Source organism: Musca vetustissima, unplaced genomic scaffold, assembly GCF_032173495.1.
Source record: "Musca vetustissima isolate MV318-11 ecotype Yass unplaced genomic scaffold, APGP_CSIRO_Mvet_v1 utg11241, whole genome shotgun sequence".
NCBI classification, from domain to species: domain Eukaryota; kingdom Metazoa; phylum Arthropoda; class Insecta; order Diptera; family Muscidae; genus Musca; species Musca vetustissima.
The window spans coordinates 84,663-109,415 of NW_026879495.1; the positions used below are offsets into that span (position 1 = coordinate 84,663).

The window sequence follows — 24,753 nt, forward strand, 5'->3', positions numbered from 1 at the left end:
TAATAAGCAGATTTCTGAAAAATTAAAAAATTGGTAAAGCCTTATCAAATGTAGTTCCATCAAGAATTATACAATTTTCATAATTTTTAAGAAATCATGCGATTTAAGCCGGAATATTTTGCAATAACAAAATGCAAATTTCATCCCAAATAACCCGACAACGCCACTATTTTATGAAAAAGATTTTCGAAATTGAAGTAGAAAGCAGGATGTAGGAACTGAAGTGGATCTGTGGAAAGTAAAAGTAAAGAACCCCGAACATCTAATCCACTTGATGCGATTGTGTATGTGACGAAAATGTATTTCCAAATATAAATATACTAGTATAGGCCCGCTACGTCGTTAGCGGATCTTTTTATAGATAAACTTTAATTTAGCTACACAATATAACTTAATATGGATTTATGAATTTCTATGTATTAGACATCTGCAAGAATGTACTCGTACAATGAATGCCCATCCACATTCATGGGTGTTAAGTTGTATTCAGAGTACACAACAACATTGAATGAGTGCAAATGAATTCAACCACCGAAGTTGTGTTGTTCTTCGTTGTGCTTTGTCCGATCAAACGATCAAACTCGAAAGCACAACATGCAGTATGATGGATTACAAGAACATGTTATACAACATCAATGAGTCCAGTGAGTGAACATCATGCATTGTATTTTGTATTCTCTGTTTTCATTCAACGACTTAACATTAATGGTGCGCATTCATTGTACAGGTACATTCATGCAAATGTTTACCTCTTACACTCTTTAAAACTTTATCAGTGAGCAATAGTGAGAAATAAAATATTTTTAATTTTTTTTTCTATTAAATGCAAGTAATTAAAAACTCTAGAAAAATAAGTAAAAGTTGAATGAAATGACGTAAGAAAAAACGTCGGAATCTTCCTTAAGGGATATACAAAAATAGACCTATGCAGAAAATTTTCCCAAATATTGCAAATTAGAGTACAAAGTTATATGAGGAGTACAAATAAGTATTTGTGGAAATACATACGCAATTTTTTTTTTGCGACTTTAAGACTTTTCATTTGTTTTTCATGTTTTCGTGGCCTTAGGTCATTTTCTTACAAATTGTCTCTCATTACATTTCTTTATTCCTGTAATAGATGTGTACTTTTGTTGATTTTTTACATGCTAATATTATTAAGTAGAGTAAAGATTGTTTATTAAAAAATATGAATACAAATAAGTAAAACGTCCTTAAGTTAGACAGGGCCGACCTTTTTATGCTCACCGCCGTGAGGTGAACAGTCAAATTCTTAAATTGATCGGTTTTTTTATATGGGTTTTATCAAATTGTCAAAAATTTGGTGTACAGTTTTGTGGGGTATATACCATATCGCGGACAGATAACGATAATTTTTTGTAAAAAAAGGATTGGACACCCAATGAGAACCAAAAAACCCCCCTGGCCGCCCCCCTGCGTACATCCCTGCCTCATAAATACCTAAAATACCAAACTACAGACAATTCGGCTGAAAATCATGTCCAAAATCCTAAATATGAAATGTTGACTTAAAGCCTTTACGTGATGTTAAGTCAGTGACATGTGATAAATTGGACTTAGCGCCTTTACTCATTAATACAAAACAACAATAACAAAAGAGATAAATATATTTATTTAAATATATATATATATATATATATAAGCTATATCGAAATCTAAACCGATTTCATCGAAACTTGTCACAAATTAAGTTATACTAATTTCAGTATGTTTTGTGCATATCGGCCACATTTTGAGATCTTGGTGGATCATTTACTTAAAATCGGACGAACATATATATGGGGGCTATATCTAAATCTGAACCGATTTTCAGGAAACTTAACACACATCATTCTAGACCTAATTCAGTACGCTATGCCAAATTTCGTGCAAATCGAAAGATATATAGCGAGTTTGGCACACCATTTACATAAAATCGGACGAAAAGATATATGGGAGCTATATCTGAATCTGAACCGATTTTCACGAAACTTAATACACATCATTCTAGACCGATTTTTCCCAATTTGAATAAATACTAAAAAGGAACCATGTGTCAATTTTTAAAACAGGCAAAAGGAAACTATATACCTTTTGCCTGTTTTAAAAATTGGCTTTACATATAAGGGGGCCAATATTGATTACTTCTCGGGAGGATATACTTAAATGTGGACTGAAAAAGGCCATTTTGGACCGTAACGGTTTAGTTTTGTATCTCGACACCCCCGAAGGTAGTAATATTACAACAGAAGTACATACGGACTAACTAATAATGAGTCTTAACATACTATAGGTTATATACTGACAATTTGTAGTACTGAATATCCCCCACACTGTGGGTTATCTAATTCGAACCCAAATTAAAACGAATTTTATATGTTTAAAAGTGCGTTTAAAAACATCTAAATATTGAAAAAAGAGAAGTAGCGCTATATAGTGGATACATTACTAGATATTCATAAATGTTGCCCTTATTAAAAATATATATACTTTATATGGGCGGAAATTAATATTTCGATGAGTTACAAACGAAAAAAAAACATAACATACCCTTCATAATTTTGTGGATTGTATGAAAACCATAGTATATCTTCATTTAATTCGGGTAATTCGAATACTACTGTATAATTCGACACACACATTGTGTAAAACATGTTCGTGTACGAACTTGTCGCATTTGTTCAAACTTTGTGTGTTACAACATACATTCATACCGAAGTAAACATACACAATGAATACCAGTTCGTCGAGTCTGAAACGTGGATTGTTATACAACAAATTCGAAACTCTCATACCTGAAGCAATTCATGTTTGTTGTACCCTCACTCATTGCACTTCATTTCAAACAAATTTATAGAATAGAAGCCATTACTTTGTGTGAGTGACTCATGGGTGGTGTTTTTGTGCATTCATGCAGATGTCTACTATGTATGTACTATAAACCAAGCAGCATTTCTTTCGAACATAGATTTATGAAGCGTTGATGCACGAATGGAGTACAACTTACTAATTTTTATATTTTCTAAAAGCGTACTATTTTCTCGATCAATATTCATTTACAAAATATAGTAGTTTCAATGCACTATTTTGTTTGCATTCAAAAGTTCCCCACTTACCATTCATTATTTACTATTTAATATTAACTTCAAAAATGTATTAATATACCACGTTTCCGATTTCTATTTCTACCGGTTCCATTGTAATTATTATTACCGCTTTAGATTCTATTAATAATATTTAAAGCTATATAAGAACCTTCGTATTTCTATCCCTATCGGTTCTTTGTAATACAATATTTATAACTTTTTAGTACTAATTTTCAAAACATATGTTTTGTTTTTATATTTCTACTTCTTCCATCCTTCTTTTCCGGAGTAATACAGGTTTTAGTACCACTTTAGTACTAATTTCCCAAAATATTTATGTACAACATTTTATTTATAACATATCAAGTTTCAGATAAATATTCCTATTTGTTACATTACATTTCACACATCCCCTTGGCACATCATTGGCAGAGCTGCATATCAAATTTCAGAGTTCTACTTTCAACCGTTCCGGCGTAATACAGTATTAGTAATTTTTAGTACATTTTAGTACTAATGACCAAAAAATATTATTGCACCTCATTCTATTGGTAATAGTTTGAGCTCCACACCAAGTTTTAGATATGAATCTTTACCGATTCCATTCAAATGTAATGTTTTAGTACCTCTTAGTACTAAATTTCAAAATTTTTCAACACACACCACTTTACTTATCGTAGGCAAAGCTGCATACCAAATTTCAGATATCTACTTCCAACCGTTCCGGCGTAATATAGTTTTAGTACTTTTTAGTACCTTTTAGTGCTAATTTCCAAAAAAATATTTTTGCACATCAATTTATTTGTAATAGCTTAAGCTACATATCATGTTTCAGATATCTATCTCCATCGGTTCCATTGAAATATAATATTTCGTACTTTTTAGTACCTTCTAGTACTAAATTCCAAAATTTTTTCACATATACCACTTTGCTTATCGTAAGCAAAGCTGCATACCAAATTTCAAAGTTGTAAACCTACCCGGTTTCCCGCAATACAGTTTTTAGTACCTTTTAGTACGAATTTCCAAAAACCCCGCCTTATCACACGCCTACTCACCAACCCCACCTACATGCCAAATTTCAAGTTTCAAGCTTTAGCCGTTTCGTCTGGGCGTTGATGATCAGTCAGTCACTTATAACGCAACTCTTTTATATATATACTAGCATAGGCCCGCTACGTCGTTAGCGGATCTTTTAAAAGTTAAAATAAATAAACACTAATTTAGCTACACAATATACTTTTGGATTAAGTTTAAATTTGAAACAATTTAAATAATGATAGGTCCCATATCTTCAATTTTGTAAGAAAATCTCAGATCTTACTCCGCATTTCTTTCGAACAGAAACATTGATGCCTCTATCCTACTAAATCGAGTGCAGCTTATTTATATTAATACTTTCGGAAAGTGTACTATTGTCTCGATCCTTCAAATTGACTAATATAAATAGGAAGTTTCTCAAATTATGTTGTTCCTTCCTGTAATGGGAAAAAGTAGTAAGTTAAGGTACTTGTATATAGCACGAAATTGTAATTTTATATTTTGTACAGCGCATCATTTGTTATACAGAGACCTGCCTTTATAAGAAAGCAATTTCCATTAAATTAAAAAAAAACTCTACATCTACTCGTTCTGTCGTATACAATATTTAGTACTTTAAATGTCAATGCCAAACAAAAGTCTAAAAATTGTTGTTTTTCATAGAAAAAGCCTTTTACCAAATTTAATATCCACTCGTACCGCCTTATACTATGTATTATACTTTTTCGTTCATTTTAGAACTTATTTCTGGAAAATATTTATGTATAAATGTTTATTTTTATACAGAATCTCTGATCTTACTCCGTATTTCTTTCGAACAGAAACGTTGATGCTTCTATCATACTAAATCGAGTACAACTTACTTATTTGTATATTTTCTGAATGTGCACTATTTTCTCGATCCTCCCGATGGACACATGCAAATAGTGCCATAATACGTTTTTTAAAACATGTAGTAAGTTTTAGTACTTGTGTACCATTATCATCATTTATTATGCAGAGACATGCTTTTATAGCGAAGATTTCCATTAGAATTGCAGAAATTTTGTATTTCTGGTGCATTACGTGTTAGAAAATCCCCAATGAAAAAACTTTTCGGTATTTTTAGTATATCCTCGTTTCCTATTTAGCAATTTTTACTAACAATTTTCAAAAAAACCTTCTTTAATTTGTTATAGCTAAATATACATATAAAATTTCGGGACTATACCTCTACTCGTTCTGTCGTATACAATATTTAGTACTTTAAGTACAAATATCATACATTGCGAAAATCATTGTTTTTCATAGAAAAAGTATTGTACCCATATTCTATATCTACCCGTACCACCGTATACAATGTGGTGTACTTTTTAATGCATTTTAGAACTTAGTTCTACAAAATATTTGTGTATAAATGTTTATTGACATAGTTCTAGATAAGTATCTAATAATAAGTTCCCATATTTATCCGTTCTACCGTACACAATATTTAGTACTTGTATTCCATTCGTACTCTATTTGTTTATAATATACAAAACTACATGCCGAATTTCAGAATTATACTTTTCCCTACACAGTGCAATATTTTGTATTTTTGGTGTCATATAGTACGAATTTCCAATAAACCAAGCCTCTTATTTGTATTAAGAATTGGACATTTTTGCACTCTAAACTTACATTTATATTTTTTACCATTCACTGTACAATATTTAGTACAATTTTCCAAAAATACTTATGCATATCGCTCTATTTGTAATAGTTTCAACTACAGACTAAATTTCAGATTTCAATCTTTTTCTCTCCCATTATAATTTAATATTTTGTACTATTTTAGTACTAGTTCCAAAAATTGATTACTGTATAGCATATTATTTGTAATTTCAATTCCCTCGGGTTTCATTAAACTACAGTATATATTACTAAGTTTAAAAGAATTATGCATAGCATTCTATTTGCAATAGAGTAAGCTACAACATAAATTCTGGATTTCTATTTATACCAGTTCTATTGTACTTTATTATTTATCACTAATTTCCAAATGTTGTGCATTAAATTATATTTGTAATAGTTAAAGCTATATACGAAGTTTAACATTTAGGCTTTTTATAACTGTTTAATATATTCTAGTACTAATTTCAAAAAATATGTTTGCCCACCATTCTATTCGTAATAGCTTAAGTTACATAGTATAATATTTACGTAGTATAATATTTAGTACTTTTTAGTACTAATTTCCAAAATTGTTCGCACATTCTGAGTTGTTTATCATTTGCAAATCTGAATACAGAATTTATAGACTTGTAGTTCCAAGTGTTTCGACGTAGTACAAGTTTTAGTACTATTTAGTACCATTTTAGTACTAATTTCCATGAAATATTTTTGCACATCATTCTATTTGTAATAGCTTAAGCTACGTACCAAGTTTCAGCTATCTATCACTACCTGTTCCATCGTAGTATAGTATTTAGTACATTTTAGTACCTTTAGTACTAATTTTCACGCACATTCTTATTTGCTTATCATTGACAAAGCTGCATACCAAATTTCAGAGTTCTACTTCCAACCGTTCCGTAATAATACAGTTTTAGTACTTTTTAGTACCTTTTAGTACTAATTTCCAAAAAATATTTTTGCACATTATTCTATTTGTAATAGCTTAAGCTACGTACCATGTTTCAGATATATATTTCCACCGGTTCCATTGAAATATAATATTTAGTACTTTTTAGTACCTTCTAGTACTAAATTCCAAAATTTTTGCACACATACCACTTCACTCATCCTACGCAAAGATGCATACCAAATTTCAGAGTTCTACATCTAACCGTTCCCGCGTAATACAGTTTTTAGTACTTTTTAGTACCTTTTAGTACGAATTTCCAAAAACCCCGCCTTATCACACGCCTACTCACCAAACCCCACCTACATGCCAAATTTCAAGCTTCTAGCTTTAGCCGTTTCGTCTGGGCGTTGATGATCAGTCAGTCACTTATAACGCAACTCTTTTATATATATAGATATACTAGCATATACCCGCTACTTCGTTAGCGAATGTGGGATGTATTTAAAACCCTATATCGACCCTTATTAAAATTTTATAACCATTTAGAACGTATGTTCTGCCATAGTATGTTCTCAAATTTACCTATATATCTCAACCCTACACACCCATTCCGACCACAACAGAAATCTACCTCTATTCTAAATTTGATGTAATTTTTTTACCATTTGTACTCTTGTAATACTTATTAAAAAAAAATAATATAGCTTCACCAAATCCAAATTGAGTATCAGTTAGTGCACATTAATATAAATTTCCATAACTACCTACGTTAACAATCATAAGTACGAATTTCCAACACTTCCCACATACCCCAATCTTATTTCCAAATTTCAGGATTCTATCGGTTCACCTAAATCCAATTTGTAGCACATTTAGTACCACTTAGAACACATAAGTAAAAATTTCCATTACTACCTACATCATGCAATCCAATTGAAATCATGAATTAGATAAAATCTTAATTATAATCCAAATAGTATCAATTTTAGTACACAGTAGCACGAATTTCCAAAACTTTCTACTTAACCCAAACATACACTTCCACGGTGATCCTTAATCCAAGTTCCAGGATTCCAACTCTATTGTTTCCTTCTTAGTTCAAACCAACAACCCCACAGTGTTCCTAAATCCAAGTTTCAGGATTCCAACTTTATCGGTTGACCCACAATTCAAATTGTACCAAATTTAGTACACAGTAGTACGAATTTCCAAAACTTCCTACGTAACCCAAACCCTCACCCCCAGAGTGATACTAAATCCAAGTTTCAGGATTCCAACTCTATCGGTTCACCCACAATTCAAATTGTACTAAATTTAGTACATAGTTGTACCAATTTCCAAAATCTAAATTTCAGGATTCCAACTCTATCTGTTCACCCACAATTCAAATTGTACCAAATTTAGTACACAGTAGTACCAATTTCCAAAACTTCATAAATACCCAATCCCACACCGCCACAGTGATCGTAAATCTAAATTTCTGGATTCCAACTCTATCGCTTCAGCCACAACATAAATTGTACAAAATTTAGTACACATTAGCACAAATTTCTGCATATCTCAAATCTTACACCTCAACAATGATCCTGACTCCAAATTTCTGATTCTAGCTCCATTGGTCCGCCTAAAATTCAAATTGTACAAAATGTAGTACCATTTAGTACGAATTTCAAAAACTTCCAACTTAACCCAAAGCAACACCCCCACAGTGCTCCAAAATCTAAATTTCAGGATTCCAACTGTATCGGTTCAACCACAATTCAAATTGTACCAAATTTAGTACACCTAAGTACAACATTTTAAAACTTCCTGCATATCTCAATCTTACACCTCGACAGTGATCCTGACTCCAAATTTTATGATTCTAGCTCAATTGGTTCACCTAAAATTAAAATTGCACCAAATTTAGTACCATTTAGTACCCATAAGTAATAATGTCTTAAACTGATTCCTGACCCCAATCCTACACCCCTAAAATGATCCTAACTCCAAATTTCATTGTTTCAGCTCTACCGGTTCACCCAAATCCAAATTGTACCAATTATAGTACGATTTAGTACTTTTCGTACACATAAGTAACAAATTTCCAAAACTACGTACATATCACAATCCTATACTCCGACGGTAATGTTACTTTCAATTTTCAGGATTCTAGCTCCATTTGTACCTCCAAATCAAATTTGTACCAAATATAGTACCATATAGTACTTTTCGTACACATGAGTACACGGTTTCAAAACCATCTCCTTATATCGACCCTACTTCCCAACCCTAATTCGCATTCCAAATTTCAAGTTTTTAGTTCTATCCATTCTCATGCTACAGAATTGTACCAAATTTAGTACATTTTCGTACATTTCGGATAGTTGTAGTTCGAATTTCCAAAAACCCTTTGGTACATCTATCCTACACTCCATCAGTGACCCTCAATCCAAATTTCAGAGTTCTAGCTCTACTGGTTCGCCAAATACAAATGATATCATATTTAGTACTTTTTAGTACTTTTCGTACCCTTCTAGTACGAATTTCCAAAAACCCAGCCTTATCTGTCACATTTGGGCCAAGAGTGACCCTCACCCAAAATTTCAAGATTCTAGCTTCAGCCGTTTCGTCTGGGCGTTGATGAATCGTTAAATCAGTCAGTCAGTCAATCACTTTACTCTTTTATTAGTATAGATATATATAGATTGTGACAAATCTTAATAACGATACCGGTAACCACAGCATCAGCTGAAAGATATTTTTTAATCCTACGTCGAGTAAAAATGTATCTGAGATATAAATGCAGATCCCATAAGTCTAAATGATGACATAAGTTATTTTTTTAACAGAAGACTTGATTTGTAATACATATTATTTTTTTAACTAGCAGAATTAATGGAAAACATATTTCAGAAACTATTTACAGTCGACTCCGCTTTTCTTAAATTATTGAAATGTGGAACGGTGTTTTTGAGTTCCTTTCGAAGTTTGGACGGGCAAACTTTACGTTCTTCGACGTCAACTTTATATGTAGTTGACACACACGTTCCATATGTCGGTAATAATCAATAATTGCAGAAAAATATCTGTTATGGTGGGCTTTGCAAACTACTCTGTAATTATCTTTAATATTCATGACTTTCAGTAATACGGAGTGATTTCAAAGGAAATTGCAATATTTGACTCCAAAAGTTATTTTAGTTATCCGATATTTTTAGTTATGCGAAGTTTCACTTATCCTGAGTAAATTGTGGGTGATTAACCTAAAATGAAATGGTGCAGGAAATCTATTTCACTTATCCGATATTTTTAGTTAAGCGACTTACAGTAAAGCGGAGTCGACTGTACCGAACAATGTACGTCAAATTTCCACAGTTAAAAAAATGCATAATATTTTCCTCACGACGGTAAACCTTTATTTAATGATACTCCAGTATATTAAGTAATATTGTTAAATATTAAATTATGTCAGTATGTTTGGTATATCAGTTTATCAAGTGATCAAACTTATTCCACCAAACATTTTTCAGGAGAAGGTCAAGTTTTGATCTAACTACTTTTATCTCAAAATTTAGTATTGATGACGTAATTACTTTTCCTATTTTGATCACATACGATTAATAAGTCCTTTGAATCATAAAAATTAGTGCAGACGTTCTTGAGTTATAAAAGGTGTATGTAAAAAAACATTTGATACTCCAATCTCCGACTTTTTATGTTTTTCTCAACTCTTCCCACTGCAATTAAAAACAACCGTACGAAAATGTGATTCTAATTTGTAAATTGATTAAGGTTAATTTTACTTACTAACTTATTAATTATACTTTTTTCGTCTGACTCCCACGCGCTTTTCACGAAAACATGTTATGTATGAATCGGTGTAGGAACACTTAACGTCGGCACACGTCGATTAAGCACCCAATCTCTAATCGGGCAAAATACAAAGAAGCTAATATCTCGCCATCTGTCGGACGAGCTTAAAATTAAACAGAAATACTCATCACGTCCATAGAGCATATATATATAAAGTTTGGTCAAAATCGGTGCAGTAGTTCCAGAGTGACGGTGAAAAAAACACCAAAATACTAAATATTGCGCCATCTTTCGGATGACCTTCAAACTACACAGAAACACTCCTCACGACCCATAGAGCATGTATATACAATTTGGTCCTAATCGGTGCAGTAGTTTTTGAGTTTAGCGATCACGAACATACACGTAATTTGTATATATATAGAGATAGAGATATACAATTTATTTATAAATACGTATACATTACAAAAGTAATGAATTTATATATTTTTGTGATCTGAACGAATTTTAAAATGATTTCTTTTGTTTAAATACATTTTCACGATTAGTATTGCCTTTCCATAGAAATATTGATTTATATTTTCTAATTGGCATATTCGAATTTAAAATGTTTTAAATGATTTGTATTAAAATAATAACTTGTTTTATAACTTAGTCATTTACTCGTATTATTTTTAAAAATTATCCATTCTGTTTATATAGTATGTATGAAGAGAACATATAGAACTCAACAATATAAAATTTTATAAAAAATTATTTTTATGATTTTTAATCTGTACCCAAGCTGGTACAGTGGCTCAATGAATATAATTATGTATATTTGCTTAACCTTATACCATAGACAGACGAAAGCCTTAATTTGCATAAAAAAGTTCTTAATTCGAATTAATATTTACCCTTGACAGACGAGAGTTTCTGCATTTATGAACCAGTTTTTTGTTTCAAAACTATTGTTTGTCTGTGTGTCTGTGCCAATATTTTTTGGGATTACATCTTTATGAACGGATGCATGACAGAACGGAAGAATAACAGATTTTTAGATATTATTCTTCCGTTCTGTATTCTTCTAGTAAAACAGCTTCCAATTTGAAAAATGTTGAAATTTGCCTTTATTTATAATAATTTTATCATAAACGTAAATAAATTTGACAACAATCAATTTATTTTCTACACCATTGCCACATTAGAATTGTTTAATTCAGTATAAATTCAGTTTGGTTTTGTGCATTTACGATACATAAAAATGAGGATAATATAATGTACAAGTTAATTTGAATTAAGACTGTTAATGCAAATTAAGGCTGTCGTCTGTCTAGGCTATTAGTCCAAATAACCCAAAATTAAATCAAAAACAGAAAAAATAAATTTCTTAGAGGATTTATGACATTTGAAATATGAATTCTGTACCTGTGCAAGTACAATGGACGCTAATGAGTTAAGGAAGGCAACATTTTACTTTTTTCATTTCGCACCAGCGAGATCCACATCTTGTGGAGAATGTATATTTTGTAAGGCAATTGCACTTTTCAACAATAACAGGCAAATCGCTTTCCAAAACACTTCGATAATCTGCCTTTTTCATAATCCCTGTTATTCAAACTAGGCAACCGATTCTTACTCTAGACCACAATACTTACTGATTCTCGATATATTACCTCCTACAAAGACTCTTTATTCCAGAAAAAAATAAGCATTTAAATAGAAAGAGGTAGGAATTTGCAATTAAAACATAAATGGGTTTTCTTTTTATATACAACTTTTATATACAATTTATATACAACTTTTTATATACAACTTGTATGTTTCTCGAAGAAAGTCATTATTTTTGTTTCTTATATATACTACTTACAGTACAATTTATCGAATGGAAAAATAGTTGCATTCATAGTTTATATTCTGTTATTTTCATTTAAGTTAATTATTGGTAATTTTGGCCTTAGCTACGACCAAGCCAAAACCCAGTTTGCTATTTGGTCTATACTGGCAGCACCCTTGTTAATGTCCGTTGACTTACGCACCATTCGTCCCGACTTTAAGGCCATATTACAGAACAGACAAATTATATCTGTAGACCAGGACCCATTGGGAATCCAAGGACGAAGAATTTACAAACACAAAGGAATTGAAATTTGGTCAAAACCAGTTACACCCATACATGATCGTCATTACTCTTATGCTATTGCCTTTGTGAACAGACGAACGGATGGCACACCATCAGATATTGCAGTAACTCTTAAGGAACTAGGATTAATAGCCCTTAACGGATATAGTGTTCATGTAAGTATTGTCTGGGAAATCGTATATAGGTGGTTGAGCTTAAATTCCATTACTCTGTATTTATTTTTATTATATCCCTATTTTTATCAACACACTTTGAATGTTATTGTCTGCTCATATAATTGTATTAGTCGCTACTCTTTAATTCGGCGAATACAATACATTATATCTGAAGAATAACAATTCAGCATTGAGAGAGACTGTGACATCTAAAACCTAATTTTTTTTTAATGGCAATATTTAACATCGCTCAAAATTATTAATTATTCTGTCATTATCTCCTTGAAATACGTTTCAAAACTTGGAAATCTTTCGAGAAAAATGATGACTTTGAGGTTTTTGATTTTAAAAAAAAAAGTTCCGGACTTTTATTTATGGCGGCCTATGCCATTGTAAATAGTTGGTAGGAATTTGAGCCAGTTCAGCTAAAAGCTATCCAAAAACCTCTTTAATACCGCATAATAGGCCAATATAGATTATTCTTGACAGGAATATGTGTTACACAATAATTACAAAATAACAGCCAACACACATTTTGAGGTACCATTATAAGGGGGCTATTGTAAAGAGTGGACCAATGTAATTTTGGTAGGAAGATGTGAATTCAAAATACCAAACTACATCCAATATCTTTGTGTGTGGACTTCTATTGATTCTTTATTATCAGCGCACACACACAGATGTTGTGACTGCATTGGCCACTTATCATAAAACCACTTGAACATCATTTATGAAATGCATAAATATGAAGTGATCATAAAATAAAAAGGATGAAGCCGAGCATGTTCATATTTTTATGAACAATTCGCCTTCCCCCATTTTAAATTGAACTGTTTTGTTTCCATTACGCTGCACTGTGGGCGAAATTCAAATCTATCGGGGAAGAGTTAATAACTTTAAAGCGAGTAGATATAGACAAATGAAAATCTGCACATATGTTGCTCATGTGAACGGGGATAATCCTGTAGAATATAAATTATGTAGGTCCACGTATTGGCATAGCCCACATGTAACTCTACATCTGATTTAAGGAAATTCAATGATTTTTAACACTTTGTAAATATCAATAATTTTATTTCGTTTTTGCAAATAGTCAGGCTGAATCCCAGTTTGTTGTTTTTATAACAAGTGAAAAGGCGTTAAGTTCGGCCGGGCCGAACTTTCGATACCCTCCACCGTAGATATACTGACAGGTACTTGAAATAAAAATATAGGAAGCATACCAAAATGTGTACCTATACCGACATTCTTACAAACCGATTATGATTCTATATATATATATATATATTATATGAATATATATATATATAAGGTAAATTATCGAAACTTATGTTCTAGTTTTTTTTTCGTATCTTCCACAGATGAAATGACTACAACAGAGACTTAGAACAAAACCCAAACACGGAACAAACCATATAACTATTTTAATACAAAAAAGGGGGTTATATGGGGACGACCTCAAAAAGGGGGCGCATATTAAAATTTTTGGTAGGGAGATTTGTTACTATATACGACTACAAAATACCAAATTGCAGCGAATTCCGTTGAGAAACGCGCTCAAGAACCCCAAAATACCAAAAATTGGGGGTACCCTTATATGGGGGCTATCCGAAAAAATTGACCTATATTTATAATTTTTTGTGGAGTGATTTAGTACCTATTAGGAACTCAAAATACTAAAGTACAGCCAGTTCGGCGGAAAATACGATCAAAACCCCAAAAATACTAAATCTTAGGAGGTACCGTTATATGGGGAATTTTTTTTAGAATTTTTAGTGCATCAAGTCAACTTACCAATTTATTTTAATAAGTCACACATCCCAACTTTAAAATATATATTACTTGGTGATAAAACAAATATCAAAATACTTGCTTGTTCGGTCACAAACATATCACTTTACTGTCATAATGGTCAATAACAATAAAATTAGATATTGTTCTCTATTTTTGTATTTATAATTTTGGAGACATTTAATACCCAATAAAAACCCAATGTACCAAATTCGGTTGAAAAACGCGCCATAGAACCCCAAAATACCGAAAATTAGTGGGTATTGTTATATGGGAGCTATGCCTAAACGTGGACCGATATATCCCATCTTCGCACTTGTCCTGCCTGCAGACAAAAGACGAACCTATGCAAAGTTTCAGCACCCTATCCCAATTCCTTCAGAAGATTGGAATTTTATCCTGATCAAGAATATATATATATATACTTTATAGGGTCGGATATGAATATTTCGATGAGTTACAAACGGAATGACAAAGTTAATATACCCTCCATACTATGGTGGATGGTATAAAAAACAACTATTTATTAGTGAGGAATGTATGGCTTTGTTTGCCGAGGGGTAAGGCAGGGAAGACTATAGTTTCGGATCTCGCCACTGATCCTCATCAGTTCCACTAATAAATAGTTGTTTTTTATAAAAACAATAAACTGGGATTTAGCCTGACTATTTTGCAAAAACAAAATACAAATGGCATACCAAATAACTCGCCAACACTACTGATATTTGTTAATAATTTATTTGTGGGTATAAAACATGGTGTTATCATGTTCTTGAAGATTCTTTTAAAATTGAAATGATCTGAAAAGGGCAAATAAAGACAGATCATATTTAGGAGTAGTTTCCTCGGAGTGTGTATTTTAAAATAAAAAAAGTTCGAATTCTGGGTAGGGCGGGACTTAAAAGTTGGAGCTTATACAAAATTATATTAATGTGAAAAATTACGTATAATTATTAAGAATTTTTTTTAGAATTTTTAGTGCATCAAGTCAACTTACCAATTTATTTTAATAAGTCACACATCCCAACTTTAAAATATATATTACTTGGTGATAAAACAAATATCAAAATACTTGCTTGTTCGGTCACAAATATATCACTTTACTGTTATAATGGTCAACAACAATAAAATTAGATATTGTTCTCTATTTTTGAGTCCATCAATATGTTAACAAGAATGCCGTAGGAACGTTTTTATAATATGTTGTGGTTAATTTTTGGACTTTTTCCCAGCTAGATTTGAATTTCGCCCATTGTGCGTCTTGGGATTTTTTTTACATTTCACTTTACGTAAATTCGCTGTGTGCCATTCAGGTATGGTTCGTCTGACGAATTTTTAGGTTTCCGACTGTATAAAATGTAATAAATGTAGTAAACGTCATTTATTTTAATATTATCATTTATTTTAATATATTATTTTTACAGATATCTGACTATTTCTTACTAGAACTAATAAAAACATTTTTTTAAAATGTTATATCGGTTTGAGTAATTTCTAAATTGATTAATGGAAATAGCTGATTTGTCAAAAACTTAATGGTTTTGGGTGGGTTCCGACTTTTATGACGTATGTATTATACGTCGAAAATATATGTAATTTACGTCACTGTTTCTGACGGACCATCTCTGCTCACACTGCCGACCGAGAGGACGCACAATTTCTCTAGTCCATATTAACAGCGGCCAAAAATAGGAGTTATGGTAGGTGGATGAAATGTTTTACGTGTATTATTGTCCTAAAAAGCTAGTGATCAAAAATTGCATGAATCGCACCAGAAATTCTTTTGCCCAATAAAGTCGTTAATATTCAGCTAAATTCGATTAAAAATTGCTGTTTACTTCTAATTGCGTCAGTTTTTTTTAATTAAGATTTCAGCATTCAATAATGGAATTATTTCAAAATAAAACAATACATGGAGAAAATCACACAGTTTACAGAAATCAAATATAAATCTCTCAATATCGGTCTAAAACTACTGGGCGAGATTATTGTTTCTATTGGTAAAAGGGACACATTTTCTACACATAATAACATTTAATTTATAAACTTACGTGGCGCTAGTACCCGATGTTTATAACAATTAACTGTTTGTAACCGCTTGAACAACTGCAAATGTTGACAAAATTGTGATGATGAAATAGCTACTTCTCTGTTAATAAGTTGAAATAATGCTTTGCAATTTTCATAATAAATGTATCGTCTTATGCAGTATCCGTTTCATTCGTGGATTTATTTTGAAATGTTTATAATCGTCTTTTCACTAATTCACAAATTCGACACTTTCACCCTACTAGTTTACAATCATCTTAATGATAATTGCTATTTTATGCATCAATCGATGATATTGTACAAATCATCGGTAAAATTTAATTTACCAGTTATGCATTACAACATACCTAGATCCCAAAATATTACACTGTAAGAAAAATTTCAATTTTTTTGATAATTATCGGGAAATTCCAACAGATTATGAAAGAAGGGCTAAAAAAAAAACACGTGTATCGGCGTTTTGAAAGTTTACGTCGGGATGTAACCTAAAAAGGGGAGGGGGCAATATTCCCACTTTTCAAGAATTTTGATAATTTTCAAATTACGATTTCTTCAAATCCTTGCATTTTAGGTATATAGTGTCTTCGACAATATTACTGATAAAATATCGAGGAATATTTTGGTATACAACTTTAACCCTCAACCGACTCATTAAAGGGGTCTTTTCGGTCCCCTTTTCCAGGTGTGATTGAAAACTCATTCAAAACGGTGTTAAAGCTGCTCAGAATATTCTACAGAAATATTCGCCATAAAGTTTTACTATAAGTCTCAGAATAGACTAAAACTCAAAAATCAGCCGAAACGTCAAAAATCGTAAAAAAAAAACAAAAACTCATTTAAGGGTTAATATCGTACTTATTACTAGTTTTTACCCATTTATCCCACAAGATGTCGTTTTAGAAGGGCGGTATACGGTATATTCTCCATCAATTTTTAGCATAAGTCATTTTTCATGTCATTTTTTTGTCAAAGACATTTCCCAGTATTTTTTCGACAAAGTGCATTAACACTAGATTGCTGAAGGCGGTCATTTTACCGTTTTTTCAATTTCATGTACAAAAACAATAGTGTATATTATGACACAGCTTTTTAAAATTTGGTGACATTTTGTACCACATAGAACTACGTTTATTAATCATAGTAGCTGCTTTCTCCCCTCTTTCATTCCCCATATTCACATGTGCTATACATATATTGCCTAAAATCGGTCATTTTGACCTCTTGTGAAATATTAAATAAAAAACTACTTTTATTATTGTATAAAGTTTCCTATATGACCAGATCAGTACAACAACATCGAAAACCGTTTGCTACTCTAGAAACACAAACGTAGACACAAATCGGGAAAAATAAATTTTATGTTTCCAGTCGATTTCACTCTTAGAGTAAAGACTTCCTCTTTTTCGAACATTTTGTACGCGCTCTTATTTTTCAAAAGGGGAAACTCGATAGCCCTACCACCGAAAACAAATAATAACAACGTTTTGTATGATTGTAAATAATATAAAGAATGTTAAAAAATAAGTTTAAAAAATTTTCAGTAGTGTTGGCGGTTTATTTGGGATACCATTTGTATTTTGTTTTTGCAAAATAGTCAGGCTGAATCCCAGTTTGTTGTTTTTATAAAAAAACAACTATTTATTAGTGGGGAATGTATGGCATTGTTTGCCGAGGGGTAAGGCAGGGAAGACTCTAGTTTCGGATCACGCCACTGATCCTCATCAGTTCCCTTAGTTTTTTGTTGGGATATTCTCCCCAGAAGCTATTGCTTCTATACAAAAAACCTTTCATACCCAAATGTCTCTTGTAACAAAGCGAAGTACTTAGCTGACCAACGACATAAACTGCATGAGAATTTCGCTGGAGCCTCACTTCGAGGTTAGCAAGGCATTTACAAACAATACCACACCTTTCCCACTGTTGTGTGTTGTCACATCGCGACAAATGCACACAACGACTTTGTTGGTGTTGCTAGTGTACAGCAACAAACCAAACAGTTTAACCGTGCCTGCGTCTACAACTTCAGTAGACATTTAGGTATGAAAGGTTTTTTGTATAGAAGCAATAGCTTCTGGGGAGAATATCCCAACAAAAAACTAAGGGAACTGATGAGGATCAGTGGCGTGATCCGAAACTATAGTCTTCCCTGCCTTACCCCTCGGCAAACAATGCCATACATTCCCCACTAATAAATAGTTGTTTTTTTTATAAAAACAACAAACTGGGATTCAGCCTGACTATTTTGCAAAAACAAAATACAAATGGTATCCCAAATAAACCGCCAACACTACTGAAGTTGTAGACGCAGGCACGGTTAAACTGTTTGGTTTGTTGCTGTACACTAGCAACACCAACAAAGTCGTTGTGTGCATTTGTCGCGATGTGACAACACACAACAGTGGGAAAGGTGTGGTATTGTTTGTAAATGCCTTGTTAACCTCGAAGTGAGGCTCCAGCGAAATTCTCATGCAGTTTATGTCGTTGGTCAGCTAAGTACTTCGCTTTGTTACAAGAGACATTTGGGTATGAAAGGTTTTTTGTATAGAAGCAATAGCTTCTGGGGAGAATATCCCAACAAAAAACTAAGGGAACTGATGAGGATCAGTGGCGTGATCCGAAACTATAGTCTTCCCTGCCTTACCCCTCGGCAAACAATGCCATACATTCCCCACTAATAAATAGTTGTTTTTTATAAAAACAACAAACTGGGATTCAGCCTGACTATTTTGCAAAAACAAAAAAAATTAAAAAATTTTCTTTATACAATAAAGATTCTTTCAGAATGAGGTCATTTTGACCGATTTTAGCCAATGTAGGTATATAAAAAATTCCCGTCTTTCTAGTGTTAAAGTAACATGAAACTTAATTTTAGGTATATAATGTCAAAGAATAAAATATTCTACGTCTACCGAATATACAGTCATACATTTTGAACCAAAAAATCAAAATGTTCTTGTATTTTTTTGTCAAAGACATTTCCCAGTATTTTTTCGACAAAGTGCATTAAAGTAACATGAAACTTAAATTTAGGTATATAATGTCAAAGAATAAAATATTCTACGTCAAAATCTACTTCAAGTCTCAAAACAAACTATATATTTATATTCAGTAGTTTTTAAGAAATTTACGGTATAAAATTAACTGAAGTCTGCAAAAAAATTTTGTTATTATATATAATTTTATACCGTAAATTTCTTAAAAACTACTGAATATAAATATATAGTTTGTTTTGAGACTTGAAGTAGATTTTGACGTAGAATATTTTATTCTTTGGCATTATATACCTAAATTTAAGTTTCATGTTACTTTAATGCACTTTGTCGAAAAAATACTGGGAAATGTCTTTGACAAAAAAATACAAGAACATTTTGATTTTTTGGTTCAAAATGTATGACTGTATATTCGGTATATACATTATATATACATATTTCTCTTGTTCAGTGACTTATGCTAAAAGTTGATGGAGAATATTTTAGCCCCTTATACCATCCTTCTAAAACAACATCTTGTGGGAAAAATGGGTAAAAACAAGTAATAAGTACGATATTAACCCTAAAATGAGTTTTTGTTTTTTTAAGATTTTTGACGTTTAGGCTGATTTTTGAGTTTTAGTCTATTCTGAGACTTATAGTAAAACTTTATGGCGAACATTTCTGTAGAATATTCTGAGCAGCTTTAACACCGTTTTGAATGGGTTTTCAATCACTCCTGGAAAAGGGGACCGAAAGGACCCCTTTAATGAGTCGGTTGAGGGTTAAAGTTGTATACCAAAATATTCCTCGATATTTTATCAGTAATATTGTCGAAGACACTATATACCTAAAATGCAAGGATTTGAAGAAATCGTAATTCGAAAATTATCAAAATTCTTGAAAAGGGGGAATATTTCAAAACGCCGATACACGTGTCTTCTTTTTTAGCCCCTCTTTCAAAATTTGTTGGAATTTCCCGGTAATTATTTTTTGTGTTGCACAGTGTTATATTTAACTCATCAAAATTAAAAAATACAAACTATTTTTTGAGAGTTATGTCCATTTTGTTGCGGACATTACAATCTAAAAAATTGGTGTTATATCCTTTTTTTGGTCTTGTGTTAGCGGCATTGGTGGACATAATGCTTAAAATTAATTTTGGTCGTTATGTCCGTTGGGCGTGAAGTGAGGTCAACTAGCTGCGGAATTCTGTGGTCAGTGGGGCTTTCGGCACAAAGTTGATCGCGCTGTTGTCCCACTCCAGAAAGCTTGTATGGATAATTTGGTTTCATTGGAGGAATTCTGCCTGCAAGAACGAAGAGTTTTCCGTTTTTTAGGATTTTTTCCGGAATATTTTCTATCCCTTTCTGGCACATACGGGTGGCGGCAAAGGACTTATGGAGTCCTCAATAAATATTGTGAAGCCTTGTTATCGGGCTCGATGAAATCGCTGGGTTTCTCTACACTGACCAGGATTTGCCAGGAAGGATTGATGGACTGACTGTGGCAATGTCCGCAGAGCTTGAGCACTTATCTGTGACTCCGGTGAAAGATTCCTCGTTGATGGAAACGAAATCAGTCTATCTGATTCATATAAGAATATCACGTGTTAAAAATACACCAGATGTTTTATGCTTGGGTGATAACTATTCGCAATGCTGTTGATGGGAAAATATGGACATTGACAATTTCAAAATCTTCAGGATGAATTGAAATGCTCATCACCTCGGTTTGGTGCCTGCACCAAAGGCTTTGGTGGAGGAACATCCTCCTGTAGAGATGAAGAAGGAAACCTGGTGAAAGATACAGCGTGTTGAGGATCTGGAAGAAGCATTTTGGAAAGCTTCTGGTATCAAATAGTGGCCTTGAAAAAGATACCAATAAGAGATGATGGTATAGAGTGTATACCACCTAACCAAGATGAGGTCATAAATGCAATTAATCGGCTCAAGAACAACAAAGCAGCAAAAGCCGATGGGTTACCAGCCGAACTTTTCAAGACTGGTGGCCAGATACTGGTCAGGAGCATGCACCAGCTGATTAGTAGATTTTGGCTAGATGAATACATGCCCAATGATTGGAACCTCAGCATCCTGCGTCCCGTGCACAAAAAAAGAAGACAAGACGATATGTGCCAACTATAGAGGAATAAGCCTCCTTCCCATCGCATATAAAGTGCTATCCAGTGTGCTGTGTGAACGATTGAAGCCAATGGTCAATGGCATCATTGGACCATACCAATGCGGCTTCAGACCTGGCAAATCCACCATTGACCAGATTTTCACTCTGCGTCAAATTCTGGAAAAGACCCACGAAAAACACATCGACACATACCACCTATGAAGCAATTTTTACACTGAGGAGATTTAGAAAGGCTCGGTGATTTTGATAATCTTTCTTATATGCGATTTTTTCTTATATGAGATGTGCTTATATCCGATATCTACTGTATTATATTTGCTGGGAATTATTACCATTCTATATCTATTTTTTATACATATATAAATTTGCATCATCACTCGCACATACCACCAACTTGCCATTATTAGTTTGATGGGGTGTCATGGTAAAGAATAAAAAATACTGATTTTAAAATTTTTCTTTTGATTTTTTAGGATTTGTATGAAAACGTTGATTATGGAATTCTTCATGCTAATACCAAAATAAAAGTGAAGGTGAATCCATCTGGCGTGGTCATGTTGAAGGCCGAAGTTCAACGTCGCTGAGTTATACAAACTTCCATCTAATATTAAAGTTTTTAGTTATAACATGTTTTCAATTTTCTTGTCGAGTATTTTGTAAATAAAATATATTGCAGCACATTCAAATTATGTTTCGAACCCCATTGATATAATTATTCTTGAATTCCGCTATTATTTGACATTTACGGTTTAAATGAACATAATAATTTTTTTCGATTTTAATGTCTGCCTTTTGATATCTCCCACACACCGTTGTGATTTTTACCTGTTGCAGTAGACAGTGGAGAAACAGTCGATGATATAAATATCATAAATATAAAGAATATTTTATATAACCATAAAAATATACAGTGGTGATCACGTAAGTAGCACACACATGTAACATGTTTTGATTAACCCTCGATCCGTTTGGAATATTTTAATTATTATTTTTTTATCAAAACGCTTATGTGTATTGCACTCTACCGATTAAGTGTGAAAATAGAAAATAATCATGGGAAATTTGTGAAATATAACGGTATTTAGGAAACAAGTGAACTCTTGAAAGGGACACCTAATTAACACACCTTGGAATTGTTAATTTAAATGCCGTTGATATTTAAAAATATATACAAAAAACAACTTCGTGTTAGCAAATTAAGTCCAATAAATCATTTTCAGAAGAAAAAAAATCTGTAAAAAAATTGCCAAAATGGACAGCCTTTGTGTAAAAATTAAAGTTAATATTGGACCGAAAAATGCTTTAATAACTATAGACCAACAAATATTTATAAAAATTAAAAATGATCGAAATAAAAACTCAAAAGTTAAAAATTCACTTAAAAGACTCCTTTGACTTCGAAAGGTTTCGAGGCAGAAAACCAGTTAATTTTTTCATTATGTTAGAAAAGAACGATTTATAATGGCAAATCAATTGTTTGAGTAGAACAAAATCGAAACAGAAAAATCGGAACAAAGTGGTCAGCATAGGTTTACCAGTACAAGTCTATATCACACCGCTAGGATATATATTGTCTTATTTCCACATATTTTAGCAACCTCAGTAGATCAGCACAATCCTAACGGTGTGCTATTGATTTATACTGGTCAACCTATCATAAAATTACTTATTTATACAGGGACTTTGAAGAATTATATCAAACCTATAAAAGGTATTATTCCCGTAGACAACCCGTTCATAGTGAAATCTATTCATGATTTCACAGCAATTAATGCAAAATTGACTTTTGAAAGTAACTTTTACACAAGTTGAGGACATGCAAGTACCTCAAATCATTGCGAAAAAATTTAAGGAAATGATAAAAAAAATGTTCGGGCTTTTTTGCAAACAAAAAACGATTAGTTATAAACTTTAGGAAACTTAACAACAAATACCCAATACCCCAGATACGTTATTCTATCAAATCTTGGAAAAGCGAGATTTTTTTACGATGATTGACCTTAAATCAGGTTTCCATCAAATAACACTATCTGAACAAGATCGTGAAAAAACGGCCTTCTCAGTTGGAAATGGAAAATATGAATTTTGCCGTCTTCCTTTTGGCCTTAAGAATGCCCCCAGCATTTTCCAAAGGGCGATCGACGATGTCCAGAGAGAGCAAATTGGAAAGACATGCTATGTTTACGTCGACGACGTCATTATTTTCTCTGAAACCGAAGAAGACCATGTGAAACATATTGAGTGGGTACTGGACAGATTATACGCGGCCAATATGAGAATTTCTCGGGAGTTTGACAACTCTGCTCGTATAGAAGTGTTTTGTGCGTGTCTTTTTAACAAAATTAATAATTATTCATTTAAACGTGTCTATAGTGGCGTATTAAGTGTTTATTAGTGTTATTTCAACAAAATGTAATACTCTTAATTTCGAAATTGTGAAGTTTTTTCTAAAAAGTGTTTTTAAGTGTTTATTTGTTTTTCCAAAATTTTCCAAAAATTGTATTTGGTTTGTATTTTGTTATTTATTTCTCCTTCTTGTTCCTTCGTTGTTTTTGTTAGTTTTGACATTTGTTTTATATTCCCCACTTGATTGTCAGTACTAAATTTGCTTTCTTTAGCATAATTTCAGGCGGTTACGTTAATTCATTTGCTATCATTTTCCATATTAAATAACTTCTCGTTTTTAAAGCATACTTTCAGGCGGTTATAAAATTTTATTAATCTTTCATAATGGCTTGCTCTTTTAAAGACTGCAATATTAAAAACGTTAACGAACGACTTATTACGTGTTATATTTGTGATAATTACATGCATCTTAAATGTGCCGGGTTTAATGGTAGGCAGTTTGATTTTATTACGGATAAGTCTAAAGGTCTCCGTTGGTCTTGCTTAGAATGTAGGGATCTAGAGGTAAATATAGGGATCTAGAGGTCAGATATTTTAAATTTAAAAAAAGTTTCAATTCGGTTTATCATAATTTTGAAAAAATCGATTGCTCCCCTAAAAGGAAAAAATCAGTTAATATTGCTAGTGGTCCCAGTTCATCAAATCTAGG

General features: G+C 32.3%; 1 protein-coding gene across 1 annotated transcript in view; it reads left to right on the forward strand.

Annotated features, from left to right (window-relative positions):
* LOC133324409 (alpha-N-acetylgalactosaminidase) overlaps positions 1-22,282 on the forward strand; it is a 56,706-nt gene extending 34,424 nt beyond the window's left edge. Inside the window, exons 4-5 of the mRNA XM_061533248.1 lie at positions 12,382-12,744; positions 22,172-22,282. Of these exons, the coding sequence (XP_061389232.1) occupies positions 12,382-12,744; positions 22,172-22,282 (474 nt within the window). The remainder of the gene's footprint in view (positions 1-12,381; positions 12,745-22,171) is intronic.
* Positions 22,283-24,753: the final 2,471 nt, after the last annotated feature.